Below are 12,767 nucleotides of genomic sequence, written 5' to 3' on the forward strand. Positions count from 1 at the left end.
GGGGTTTAGTTACATTAGTCTCCAAAGGTCTCGGCCACTCGGCCAAGTCTCCAAAGGTCTCGACCTCTCGGTCTCTCGGTCAGGTTAACTGGGTGTCGGCCAGCCAGGTGGGTCCCAGCCTCATCCAGTACCGATACTATATATATATGTGTATCTATATATATGTATCTATCTATATATATATGTATCTATATATATGTATCTATATACATATATATATATATGTATATACATCTATATATGTATATATATATGTATATACATCTATATATATATATATCTATATATGTATATATATGTATATATATATATATATAAATATTTATGTTAAAAATTTATACATATTATGATGTGGAAAAAATATGAAGAGGTTACATTAGTCACACTGATTTAAATTTTCAAAATTTTCATTTAATAATAAATTATCCACCATAATAAACTTAATTAATAAATTAATCTAACTAAATATTTGATTACAATGATAAATTATCCGAATTACATTCAATTACAAATAATTATTTACATCATTTAAAAAAATAATACACATTCAATTACAAATAATTACATTGTTTAAAACATAAAAACATAAAAAAATGAAAAAAAAAAGAAACAGAAGTTGTGCTTCAATAAAAAAAATAGATAAAAAAATTTGAAAAGCGTCTCTTCAAACACAACTTCATAAAAAAAACAAAAAAAATTGAACTTGTTTTTTTAAGCTTGACTTTATAATTGTGAATAAAAATTAGAACTCGTGAAGTGAAGCAGGACTCCTAATTTGAAAAAAAAAAATCAAGACAATCAACACGAATTTTTCATTTGAAAATAATATTTTGCAAGCATGATTTACCTAATTTTATAATTCTTTCAAGAATTATCCATTTCTTAAAATTAACAAAAATTACACAATTTCTGTAAATTTCCCTCGAGTGACTATTATTAGCTTTCACATTATACTTATCATCTCATATTATATCTTATATACAGCAAAGCAATTTCGTATAAAGTTTGAGAAGTGAAATTGTTAAAAAAATAGTGGATAAAATTTAATTGAGACTAAAATTAAAATTCATCCTAAAATTTGTATCAGAATATATTGAAAGGATATATGAAAGTGCATTTAATGGTTAACATCTGCTTTATAGATCATCTTTAGAATTTGTCGTGACAAATACTCAACGCTTTTAAAATCACATGATTGAAAAACAAAAGAGTAGTGGTTAAATATATAGAAATTTTTATTGAAAATAATAGGTAAGAGACATAAAACTTTAAAGTGTAACTACAATTTGAAGAGATTAAAAGTAATCTTGAAATGATTACCTAGATAAATTTAACAACTGTGAGTGTGTCAGAATTAAAAGAAATTGTGAATAAATGAGATGCATTAATGAAACACTGTAAATTTCAATAGAGGACATTTATATGTTAAACCTTACTCCCAGCAATTAACATTACTCTGCATTTATTATGTTTGAAAATGGTGATTTGGCTTCTGAATTTATTATCAAGGGCTACTCTCTCAAGCTGTGATGAATTGCAATTCACTTTAACTCCTGTATCATTTATATCATATACTATTCAACATCATTTTCTTTTCTTGTCTTTTACCATTTGTCAAAGAAATTGGAAAGTAACGTAAGTGTAAATTGCTACGCAAACAGGAACTGATATTTGATTGATGTAATGTTCTTTATTCAGTCTTACCTTGATATAGAGGATTCAAACTGATATGATTTATGAGTTCCAATATATTAGAAATGCAACTTCAAACTATGATTTATGACTTTCAATATATTAGAAATGTGACGGCGAAAATCACGTTGAATTATTAGACGAAACAATACTAATTATCAAATGTTATTATGTTTGAGCGTATATATGTATATATGTTAAGAAACATTATAAGGTGTAATATTATATAACAAAGCCTATTATAGGTAGAATAAGATCAAATAAAAACAAAAGAAAAAATTAGACAAAATAATAGTAAATTTAATCAAAAGATTTAGTCTTAGTGTTCACTCGTGCAATAGATAACATAGTCAAAGTGAACATAGAAAATAAAGATCGTTATGCATGAAAGACCATGATGCAATCTTTACTTAGAAAGACCATGATGCAATCTTTACTTAGATCTTCTTGCTTCTTTTTCTTTTATGATTTGTTGCAGTTTGATGTAGGAGTTTTATGAATTGAATGAATGAATATTTCAGATTGAAGAAGGTGAATTTGAGTTTTGGAAATATAAATTTAGAAAAGGTGAAACCAACTTCTGAAAAAGCATTCTAGGCTAGTCACTTTCTAGTGCCAACAAATAGAGAGCTAGGAGACAAGTGTAATGAAATTCTAGCAACAATTCTTTATCAATTACAAGAGGATTAACACTTGTATTTATAGTGCTAACTCAAGCCAGAGTTCATAATTTTACCCTAAAAACTCTCCACTCCTAGATTGACAACTGTCATTCTCTAATTGGAACGAATTCTCTCCATCCCTATGGTGACAAGTGGTGTCTTAGCATTGGATAAAAAAAATATGCAATTCTTCTTGAGTGTTGGATGGAATTGATGGAAAAAAGCGAAATACTTGTAGATTTGTGGAGGAAGCACCAAATGGCCATGAAGCTTTTTGGTTTGGGCGTGAGATTACAAGGTGTAAAGGCCAAGGAAGATGTTAGGCCAACATCCTTGAGTTTCTAAGAATGCAATAAGCATCATAGAAGAGAGACTTGGATAAGTGTATTGAGAATTCCAAAAACACAATTTCATGTATCAATCAAGTATAAAAATTACAAGAGGAGAATGACTTATTTATAAGCTAAGGAGACACCTAAGATGACCATTGAGTTCTTAAAATAATCTACATTCCTAGCATGCCATGTGGCAATCCTAAGTGCAAGAAATTCTCCACTCATGGATTGACACATGGCATCAAGTGATTGGAGAGTCCTTCATTAGGTACCTAACTTAGACTTTAGGAGAAGCTTTGAAGAGTCATTCTTTGCAAGGAGAAAGTGCCTAAGGAAGTCTTGTTTGGAGAGAAAAATATTTCTATTCTAAAGTTGGCTTAGAAATACAAAGCCAAAAAATACTATTCTACTATTTACATTTTGTACTAAGGGAAATATTATCTTCTAAATTATTGTTGGTTGACTGCCTCCCTGGTAGTCAGAATCTCGTCTCCTAGTCGTACTGGAGTATGGATCTGTTGTGAAAGAGGGCACCCTACCTATTGATTACACTCTGACGATCAAGTCAGTTAGGGCTTATCAAAGTAGCATATAGGTCAAGTGTCTTAGAAAACGTACCTTTACTTGGAGATCCACTCCTCTTTTATAACCACCTTTGCAACAGTACGTGCTCAAGGGAATGAATCCTAACTGAAAACAGAATTGAGCACATAAAATAATAACAGAAAACCCACCTGACATGGGCGTCAATTATTCAACATTTTGCTCTAAGCGCACACCCTTATCTTTTAGGGTTGTTATCAGCATCTATCAAAATACTTTATACATATCCCACATGCAACAAACAAACATACACAATTATCTATAAGTGCATACACACAACAGGTCTCACCCCTACGTAAGGGCAACCACGTTGTGTTCGTTTTCGACGGACTCCTTCAATTGGGCCAAAAATCATTATCTTCGCCCAGGCCCAATAGCCGAGCTGACCACTCGTCAGCCCGCACTGAGGACCGAGCTATTCTTGGGATAAACCATTGACCAAGCCCCTGCTCAGTACACAAGCCCCCAGGCTCAAGCTGAGTTAAGCTAAGCAAAGAGTTTGAGTGCCTCGACAATTGACATGACGATTTCATAGGTGTTAGGTAGGCACAACGAAGCATCATTGACACGACGTTTCACCTTAATTAATATTTAGCGCACACATGGCACAACATCAGGGGTGGAGAGGAACTTAACGTTTCAAATTCTTTTCTCTGTATATACGTTGCCAAACGTTCATTCGCGCCACGATACCTCGTTTCTATGAATTCAAAACCCCTCTTCTCCCTCGAACTCGCCTTTCATTTGTCTTGCGCCCTCCTTTTCAGAGTTGTTCCTTTTTAACTTCAACAAGTATTTTCTCTTTTCAATCTATCTATATCTTTGAATACTTATATCTATACTGCTTGAGCTGGGTTTGTATCCAAATTTCATGCTTTCCACCGGTGATCATGTTTGTTTCTCTTTTGTATCATCACAACTTTAAATGTTCATGCATTTGGCTTGTTATTATTTATTATGTTTGATCTTAATTTTGTCTTTTGCAAACTGCTTGGTCGTGAAGGAGATACGAAGCCAAGAGGCCGCCACCGAATCCAAGATTCACCGAGATTCAAGATTCACTCTACCTTCAATCTTTGCGAAAATCTTTCAAAAACAATTCACCCCCCTTTTGTTTAGGAGTTTAATTCTAACAATTTCACAGTATAATCATCGTTTGTTACTTCCATATGATTGTTAATCTTATTCCTGTTAACGCCTGTGTGCATCGTATGGTTGTTAGACCATCTAATCTACAATCATTTACTAGATCATCTAATACTAAAGAAAAAGAGATAAGAGAGTGTCTAATGGTAAGCAAAAATGAAAAAAAAATTTGCAAGAAAATAAAGTCTAGAAAAATGTAAATTGTAGAAACATAAATGGAAGAAATCATAAAGTGCAGATAAATATATATTTTAGAAACGCATGTGGTAGAAATCATAAAGCATATAAATGTAAATTACATAAATGTAAATGGTAGAAATATAAAGGTTGGAAAGGTAAAACAAAAAACGACTTAGAAATGTAAATTGCATAATTGTAAACAAACAAGAATTGAAGAAAATCATGGAAAAGAAGTGCAAAATTACTTTAGAAATGAGAAACAGGGAACAAAAATCATAGTTTAGTAATCTTCAACATCAAATGCAAGAGATCAAATGTAAATTCCTTGTTAATAAGTAAAAAACAGAGTTAATCGGTTTGTATGTTCTATAAAATGATTTACAATAAAAAATTAAATTGCAAAATAATTTCAAAGAAGAAAACAACTAAAACATATCATCTTAACATGTTTTTTAATTTACTATTACCCATTTCCTGAATTCAATTTACTTCCAAAGGAAATTGAAGAATGTAAAGCAAAGCAAAAATTAAAGAGAAGAAGAAACACAAGAGAATGAAGAAGATAAACAAGGAAATAAAACTAGAAACGACAAAAATTGTTAACAAAAAACTAAAAACTAAAACTTAAACTACTAATTATTGTCATGTCTTTACTATCTAAGTGTTATTATGATGATGTTTATACTATCTAAGTCTCTAATATCTATTTATAAAATTCTAAATATTTACATAATGGGTTGACCTTTGCTCTAACAAAAATCAGGCCCACAAAAACTCTAATCTGAAACCTCTGAGTTAATTGTCTTCAGCTACTTCAATTGTCAAGATTTTGTTGACCGTCTAATGTTGCTTTGACCGTCCATTGTTGAATTTAGCCCTTTAAACTCAACCTTTTTTCAATTTCCATAATCTAAGCATTTTAATAGACTTGAAAATATTCTTACAAAAGTCATGAGAAACTATTAGACAATTTATGCAAAATTTAGGCTGAAAAAGATAGTTTTTATTCCATTTTTAGTAAAAATCATAATTATTTACAAAAAAATATGAATATAATCTAAAACCAAAAATAAGAACAAAAGAAACCTTTAAGAGAAACAATTAGTCTTAAATGATGAGAAAAATGAAAGTTATCAATGATCACATATTGGTTTTTTAAAAATCCAGTATGCATCTAATCTAGATCCAATAAAATAAATTGGATCTAAAATCCATATCCATTTTAACTAGATCAAATTAATTTAATTTTTTTAAATCCAATTTAAATTGGATTTTAAATCTAGATTAATTTTCACTTGTCAATTAGATTAAATCCTGATACAATCCAAGTCAACAAGGAGATGACCAAGGACTCACATTACCATCCACACTATGAGAAGTTATCTCAACTTTCAAGTAAAGACCTTACCAAGGATCTAGCAGACCTCACCAAAAGGAGAAATGGGCAAAGACCAGAACATCAAATGTTCTTCCTTTTGGTCTTCTTAAGAATAAAACAAGTTGTAAATAAATTGGGCTCACTTTAGGGGTCTAAATAGCAAGATAGGCTAGAATAGGTTCCTTTAGCATAATAAAGGGGTGTAGTTATCATTTTAGTTTGTTTTTGACCTAGTTTCTTGAAGAAATGGCCTAAGGTGTGGTTTTGACTTAGTCAAACCCTAATGGCAGCCCCCCTCACACATTTATCATCCTACCCTTGCTTCTTGTTTTCCAAGGCACCATCTCCTATAAATAGGGTGTCTTACCCCATGTATTTACATGTTGAATTTGAATAGAAAAGTTACTCTGCACAAATTGTGCGAGGTGTTTGTGAGGCTTGTTTCCTCTTAGCATTAGGTCTCATCTTGAGTTATTGGAGAGCTATTAAGTGGTGGTCATCTCACTTATCTTGGAGGAAGACCACACTCCAAGTGGTGTGACCAACTCTCTTCCATCACATAAGCATTTTCCTTCCTTCATCTCTTCAATTTTTCCATTATTTCATGTATCTTTGTGTTCTTATGTTCTTGTTTTTCCTCCATTGTCAATTCGGTTTCTATCATGCTTTTATGTTTCCTTCCATGTTCATTTAAATTCCGCCATTCATCATCAATCACCACATACTTGTATTCTTCTTTTGCCCTCTATAAGTGAACCTTCACACTTGCTTGACCACTTGGTTAAGTTCGTGTCCAGTGAGGATCTTCTTTGGGTTCTCACCATATAATTGATAAAATCTCAATCCTAAGTAAAGTGTCACATCTAAAATGACTAAATCTAAAATCAACTCACATCAAATCTGATGTGGGATCCACCTAATCGACTTGACATGGGATCAACCTAACTCATCTTGACATGGTTTTAACCCGATGAAGACCTGATGTATCAACTGAACATGGCCCTAACTTGACTTACCCTAACCTACCCCTGTTCCGTCTCGATCCCATTTGAGCCTAACATAACCTGTATTCAACTGAACTCAGCTCGATCTATGTCCGACTTGACCTAAACTTGATATGACTTGGGGCCAACATAATTCAATTGAACGTGGAGTCAGGACAACTTGGATGAGCGTGGGGTTAGGCTGAATTAGCTCAACCTAACGTGGGATAGTCCCAACTCAGCTTTCCATAGCCCAACCCTATTTGGGCCTGATGTCTTCTTGGCCTAACACAAACTTAATTCGACTTGGCCTGACCTAGCCCAATCCATCTCGATCCCATATAGGCCCTACTTGACCTGGACCCGATCGAACTTTGCTCGACCTAGGCTCGACCTGACTCAGGTTGATTAAGGCCTAGACCAACTTAGTTGGTCCTGACGTGGGATCAACCCAACTTAATTTTACATGACCCCAACCTGATGTAGGTTCGATGTTCGCCCCAACACGAGCCGACTCGACTCTACTAGACCTGACCTGGTTTGTCTTTGTTCCACCGAGGCCCAAATCAACCTAGATCTAACCAAAATTGATTGGACATGGGCTAAGCCCAACTCAAATGAACGTGGACACACTCTAATTTGGTTGATCGTGGACCCATCCCGACTTTACTATACATGCACCTAGGCCAGCTTGGCTTGGCTTGGGCTTGGCTCAACCTTGGCTAGAGTCGATTCGGCTCAATTTGTACCGACTCAACTCGACCTAAGTCCAGGCCAACTCAGCTCAACCTCGACTCGTACCAAATTAGCTCAGCCTAGACCCGGTTGACTCAAGCCCGGGCTGACTTGGCTTGACTTGGACCCGACCCGACCTGGTTTTATTGGGATAGGCCTCACTTGATTATGATCGGAATAGGATTGACCTGGTCTTGATCAAATTAGGATCAACCTAGGTTTAGTCCAACTCGACTAAACATGGGTCAACGTCGACTAAATGTGGGTTGACCTTGACCAAACGTAGGTCAACCTTGACTCGAATGAACGTGGACCTGTCCTGATTCGACGGGATGTGGGTTCAGCGTGACCTAGGCTCGAGTCTATTCAACTCAACTTGGACTCAGGTCAACTTAACTTGACTCAGATCCAGGCCAACTCAATCCAATCTTGTATGAACCCAACCCAATACTATCTTAGTTTTGACACAATGTAGCATTTCATAATTTGAAATGGCATAGACGGACTATAATTTTGGATGTTCATGATCCAAAAAATTATCGAATCAAAATTCAATTAAATGAGTTGAACTTAAAATCTAAAAATATAAATTTGAGATAAATTTATTTAAATAAAGTTAAAGTAATATGGAATTGCATAATTATAAATTAAATTTCAGAATTTTAATTTTTTTCACACCCAACTAAACATGAATATGATATTTCACTACATTTATTTTTTTTTCTTTGGTTGAGAACTCTTCGATTTGGACACATAACAATATTCGCAAAGAAACAAAAACTCTCTTGGGGAAAGGGGAGGTGCAAAGGCAAGGTTACAAAACCCACCTCACTTGCCTTCGAAACAGTCAAAATAGTGGCACAAAGCGATTGAACCTAAAAAATATGCTGGTTTTTTTCTTTCCTAAGTGATACTCACACCACTACATGTTCAACTTAGACTTTCATATTTTTTTTCCTTTAAATTTTGTTAGTGTGAAGTGAACTCACTAGAGTAGAAGTCTTACTAAGAAGTGATATTCTTGTACATGAGAGTGGGACATACCCTGCAACCAACGAAACTAGTATTTAAAGAAGGGAGGACCCACCGTTGGATCTATGTCACTGAAACAAGTCGTGTCTCTCTCCCTTTGCGTTCAAAATCTAAATCTAAATTCAAATTTTACATTAAATCAAAAAAATTAAATAATATGTAAAAAAAATTATAAACCTTATTAGTGTTAAATTTCCTTAGTATTAAATATTATTAGAGATAAATCATTTATCCTAGGTCTTTACTGAATTTATGCACTAAATTTCATTCGTACTAATTTTTACTCATTTTTCTAAGAATTTGTTTAGTCAAATTTTCTATTAAATTATTCTAAAATATATAAATAATAAGACAAAAACATATATATGAGAGTTATTATAAAAATAGTTTCTATAAGTCAAAATGAAGAAATTCTTACTATTTTTTTTCTTATTTATTCCTCCATATATGTCTATATTCTATAATAAAACATAACTCTACAAGATATATTTATATACAAATTATTTAATTTAATTCCTATAACATAAATTTAAATAAAATTAAATTTGTGTCTGTAAAACATAAGTATAAAAATAAAAAGCAAATAAATTACATCATGAAATAAATTAGAAAAGTATAAAATCGAAAATAAATTTATATATTTCCTTAATTCAAATTTTTTATGATAAAGATTAATAATTGTCTTAATATAAAAGATATTTAAGCAATTTTATGACATGATACCTGCGCCTACCTATTTACTATAGTGGTATATGAAAAATCTGTACCTGTAGTGGAAAAAATTTATTCGCGAATATATATAGTGCATATCCTTTATTTATATATATATATATATATATATATATATATATATATTGGGACATGACCTATTTATACTAGGTGTAAAAATTAGTTAAATTACAAGTTCAAGACTTTTTATATAATACTAATTTTTTGAATCCTAGTAGTCAAAGTTAAATTTCATGATATTATCTTAATAGTCATATATCAAATTTTACATAATCTAAATTTTTATAGATATGTTATCTAATAATAAATATATTCAACTTTTTAATGTCATATTTTAAAATTATATAATAAAATTTTAAATTGCGTGGAGTTTTATATTAATGTGTTATTGGAGAAGTTTATTCACACGTGTCCTAGTTGCTTTTTAACTTCAGTCTAGTGAAACCTACTGATTCTACTTTCATTTTTGACTCTTAAAACGTTTGTAAAGGATTAAACAAACTCACTCTTAATTTGAATAAATTTTAATCATTTATTAACTCGACCTTCAACGTTTTACAGAAATGCTGAATTTGATGAGTTGTTACAGTTTTCCATAAATATTGAATACAGTGAATGAACCAAAATTATGCATGTATAATAGCGTGAACAAAATTCAGTGTTAAAATTGGAGAGTTAAAATTGTAATTAAGTGTTTTGTTTTGGTTGGAGGTTGAATAGGTATATAACAATGTTGCAATTATGGGATGCAGGAAAGGTATAATGAAGGGGATGAAAGGGAATGTGAGAAGGGTTTATGTTTGGTGTGTGTACAGAGATAGGGTTATAGTTATAGTCCCCAAGGTGGTGAAACTGGCAGTTAAAGTTGCTTTCAAAATTCATGCTGCCTGGTCAAAACCCACTTCTACTACACACCGAGAAAGAGGTGGGAAAGGACAAGAGAGGAAAGAGAGTGAGTGAGTGAGTGAGTGAGAGAGAGAGAGAGAGAGAGCAAAACCAAGCCATGGAGTGAAAAAAAATTGACATGGGCACATTGGGATTATAATATTTTATGGTTTTGTCCCTCAATTCTTGCCAGAAACAGTGAAAACTCACGAAAGTTTAGGACTTTTCAGGCCACCTTCTTCAATCAAAGAGGACCCATCATTTCCTTTCCTTTATTATTTTTTTTTATCCTTTCTCTTTTGTGTGCTGTTGATGGATCCCAAGAGCTCAAAGCAGCCTCTGGCACAGGAGGTGGTACCAAACTTTCTTAGCCTCCCCCAACAACAATCACCACCACCACAGCAGCAGCAGCAACAAGGTAACAATAACAACATGGGAGAGAACAAGCCAGCAGAGATGAAGGATTTCCAGATAGTGGTTGCTGAGAAGGATGAGAGCAAGAAGCAGTTGGCCCCAAAGAGGAGTTCGAACAAGGACAGACACACCAAGGTTGAAGGGAGGGGAAGGAGGATAAGGATGCCTGCTCTTTGTGCAGCAAGAATCTTCCAGTTGACCAGAGAATTGGGTCACAAATCTGATGGGGAAACCATCCAGTGGCTTCTTCAGCAGGCTGAGCCATCCATAATAGCTGCTACTGGAACAGGTACAATCCCAGCATCTGCTTTGGCTGCTGCTGGCAACTCGGTTTCACCACAAGGGGCCTCTCTTTCATCAGGGTTGCACCAAAAGATTGATGAATTGGGAGGGGCCAATATGGGGTCAGGTAGCAGTAGGACCAGTTGGCAAATGGTTGGGGGGAATTTGGGGAGACCCCATGTGGCCACGGGCCTATGGCCCCCCCATGTCAGTGGATTTGGATTTCAGACATCCTCTGGTCCATCTAATGCCACCCTAGGCACTGAGAGTTCAAATTACCTGCAGAAGATTGGGTTCCCTGGCTTTGACTTGCCTGCTGCTGCCACCAACATGGGTCACATGAGTTTCACCTCAATTTTGGGTGGTGGGGGTACCCAGCAGATGCCTGGTTTGGAGCTGGGGTTGTCCCAGGATGGCCATATTGGTGTCTTGAATCCACTTGCCTTGAGCCAGATTTATCAGCAGATGGGTCAGGCTACTAGAGTGCAGCAGCAGCAACAACAACAACATCAGCAAACTCCTGCAAAGGATGATTCTCAAGGCTCAGGACAGTAGAGTTTTATGGATTTTGATGAAAGAAAGAAAAAGAAAATAGCATCGTCCAGAAGCTGGGGTTTCTACAATGGCTTTGTATTGTATAGTTGGGAGACTGTGAGGAAAAATTAGGTGTCTCAGAGAATTCAATAGAAACTGGATTTGGTTTACCCCCCCTTATTGTTCCTTCTCCCCAGTACTCGGGTCTCCAGATACAGGTGCTTCGATAAGTCTTCTTTTTTTATTATTCTTTTTGTTACTTTTGATGTGGTTTGCATTTTTTTTCTTGGGTTATAGTTGTTGTGTGTTTTTGATGGTGTAAACTTGCAGGTGGAATGGAATTGCATGGCCAGATGGATTGGCTGCTTTGATCTGGCCTTAAACTATTGTTTAATTCAGAGGTGTGTTGATTATTTTGTTCTTCTCTAAGTCAAGATGGAGTGCTGATCGGTTTGTTTGTGAATTTAATGATATAGTTTCATAATCATATTTGTCAAATTTTATATTGGATCTGGTATAAGTACTTTATCTTCTGGGAAATTTTAATCTTTGTGAGGAACAACACTTGCAAATTACGTCTGTGAATCCGTCAATTAGCACCGCCTTTTCTCCTCCATAAGTTTGCTTTCATGTTACCATTGGGGTGATTTACTTTCTCTTAGCGTGCAACTGTGTTGTCTTCCTTCAAAATTCAACACTTGTGAGGAGGATCTTTCCATTTTTTGTTAAAAATAATTATTTTTCACCATATGGAAATGGGACGCAATTCTAAAGAAAGCTAAATTTGTTCGTTTTAAGTATTAACATCTACTACAGCTCTGCTTCATTGTGAAAGGCACTAAAATTTCCTTTTTTTAGCTGTGTTTAAACTTGGAGAAGTCACTTAGCTGGAGAAGTCGCATTAATGTCTTTGATATAAACCAAATTCAACTGTTTTAACTTTTTAGCTTCCTTTCGGCATCAACTAAATTCTTTTGCCATTATTTTCTTTCTGTGGAGGTTCAGACTATAATTTTTTATATACAGATTAGGAGCTGGAAGCAATTAGCATGATTAAATGTCTCAAATCAACTTCAAACTTAAATCTAAAGGCATAGACGAATGCCAATTAAACTATGTAGTTTGCGGCTTAGAGTCTAAGATAATTGATCATAGAATAGTATCTCTTCTTATTTCT

The 12,767-nt window shown here is 34.0% G+C and overlaps 1 protein-coding gene across 1 annotated transcript; it reads left to right on the forward strand.

The window, feature by feature from the left end:
* The first annotated feature begins 10,232 nt into the window (after positions 1-10,232).
* On the forward strand, positions 10,233-12,165 carry TCP20 (TEOSINTE BRANCHED 1, cycloidea, PCF (TCP)-domain family protein 20). Its single transcript, XM_068616013.1, has 2 exons — positions 10,233-11,808; positions 11,921-12,165. The coding sequence occupies exon 1, from the start codon at positions 10,673-10,675 to the stop codon at positions 11,609-11,611; it is 939 nt and encodes a 312-aa protein (XP_068472114.1). The 5' UTR covers positions 10,233-10,672; the 3' UTR covers positions 11,612-11,808; positions 11,921-12,165.
* The last annotated feature ends 602 nt before the right edge of the window (positions 12,166-12,767 follow it).

The sequence above is a fragment of the Phaseolus vulgaris genome, chromosome 1 (assembly GCF_051622355.1).
Source record: "Phaseolus vulgaris cultivar YP4 chromosome 1, ASM5162235v1, whole genome shotgun sequence".
Lineage (NCBI taxonomy): Eukaryota > Viridiplantae > Streptophyta > Magnoliopsida > Fabales > Fabaceae > Phaseolus > Phaseolus vulgaris.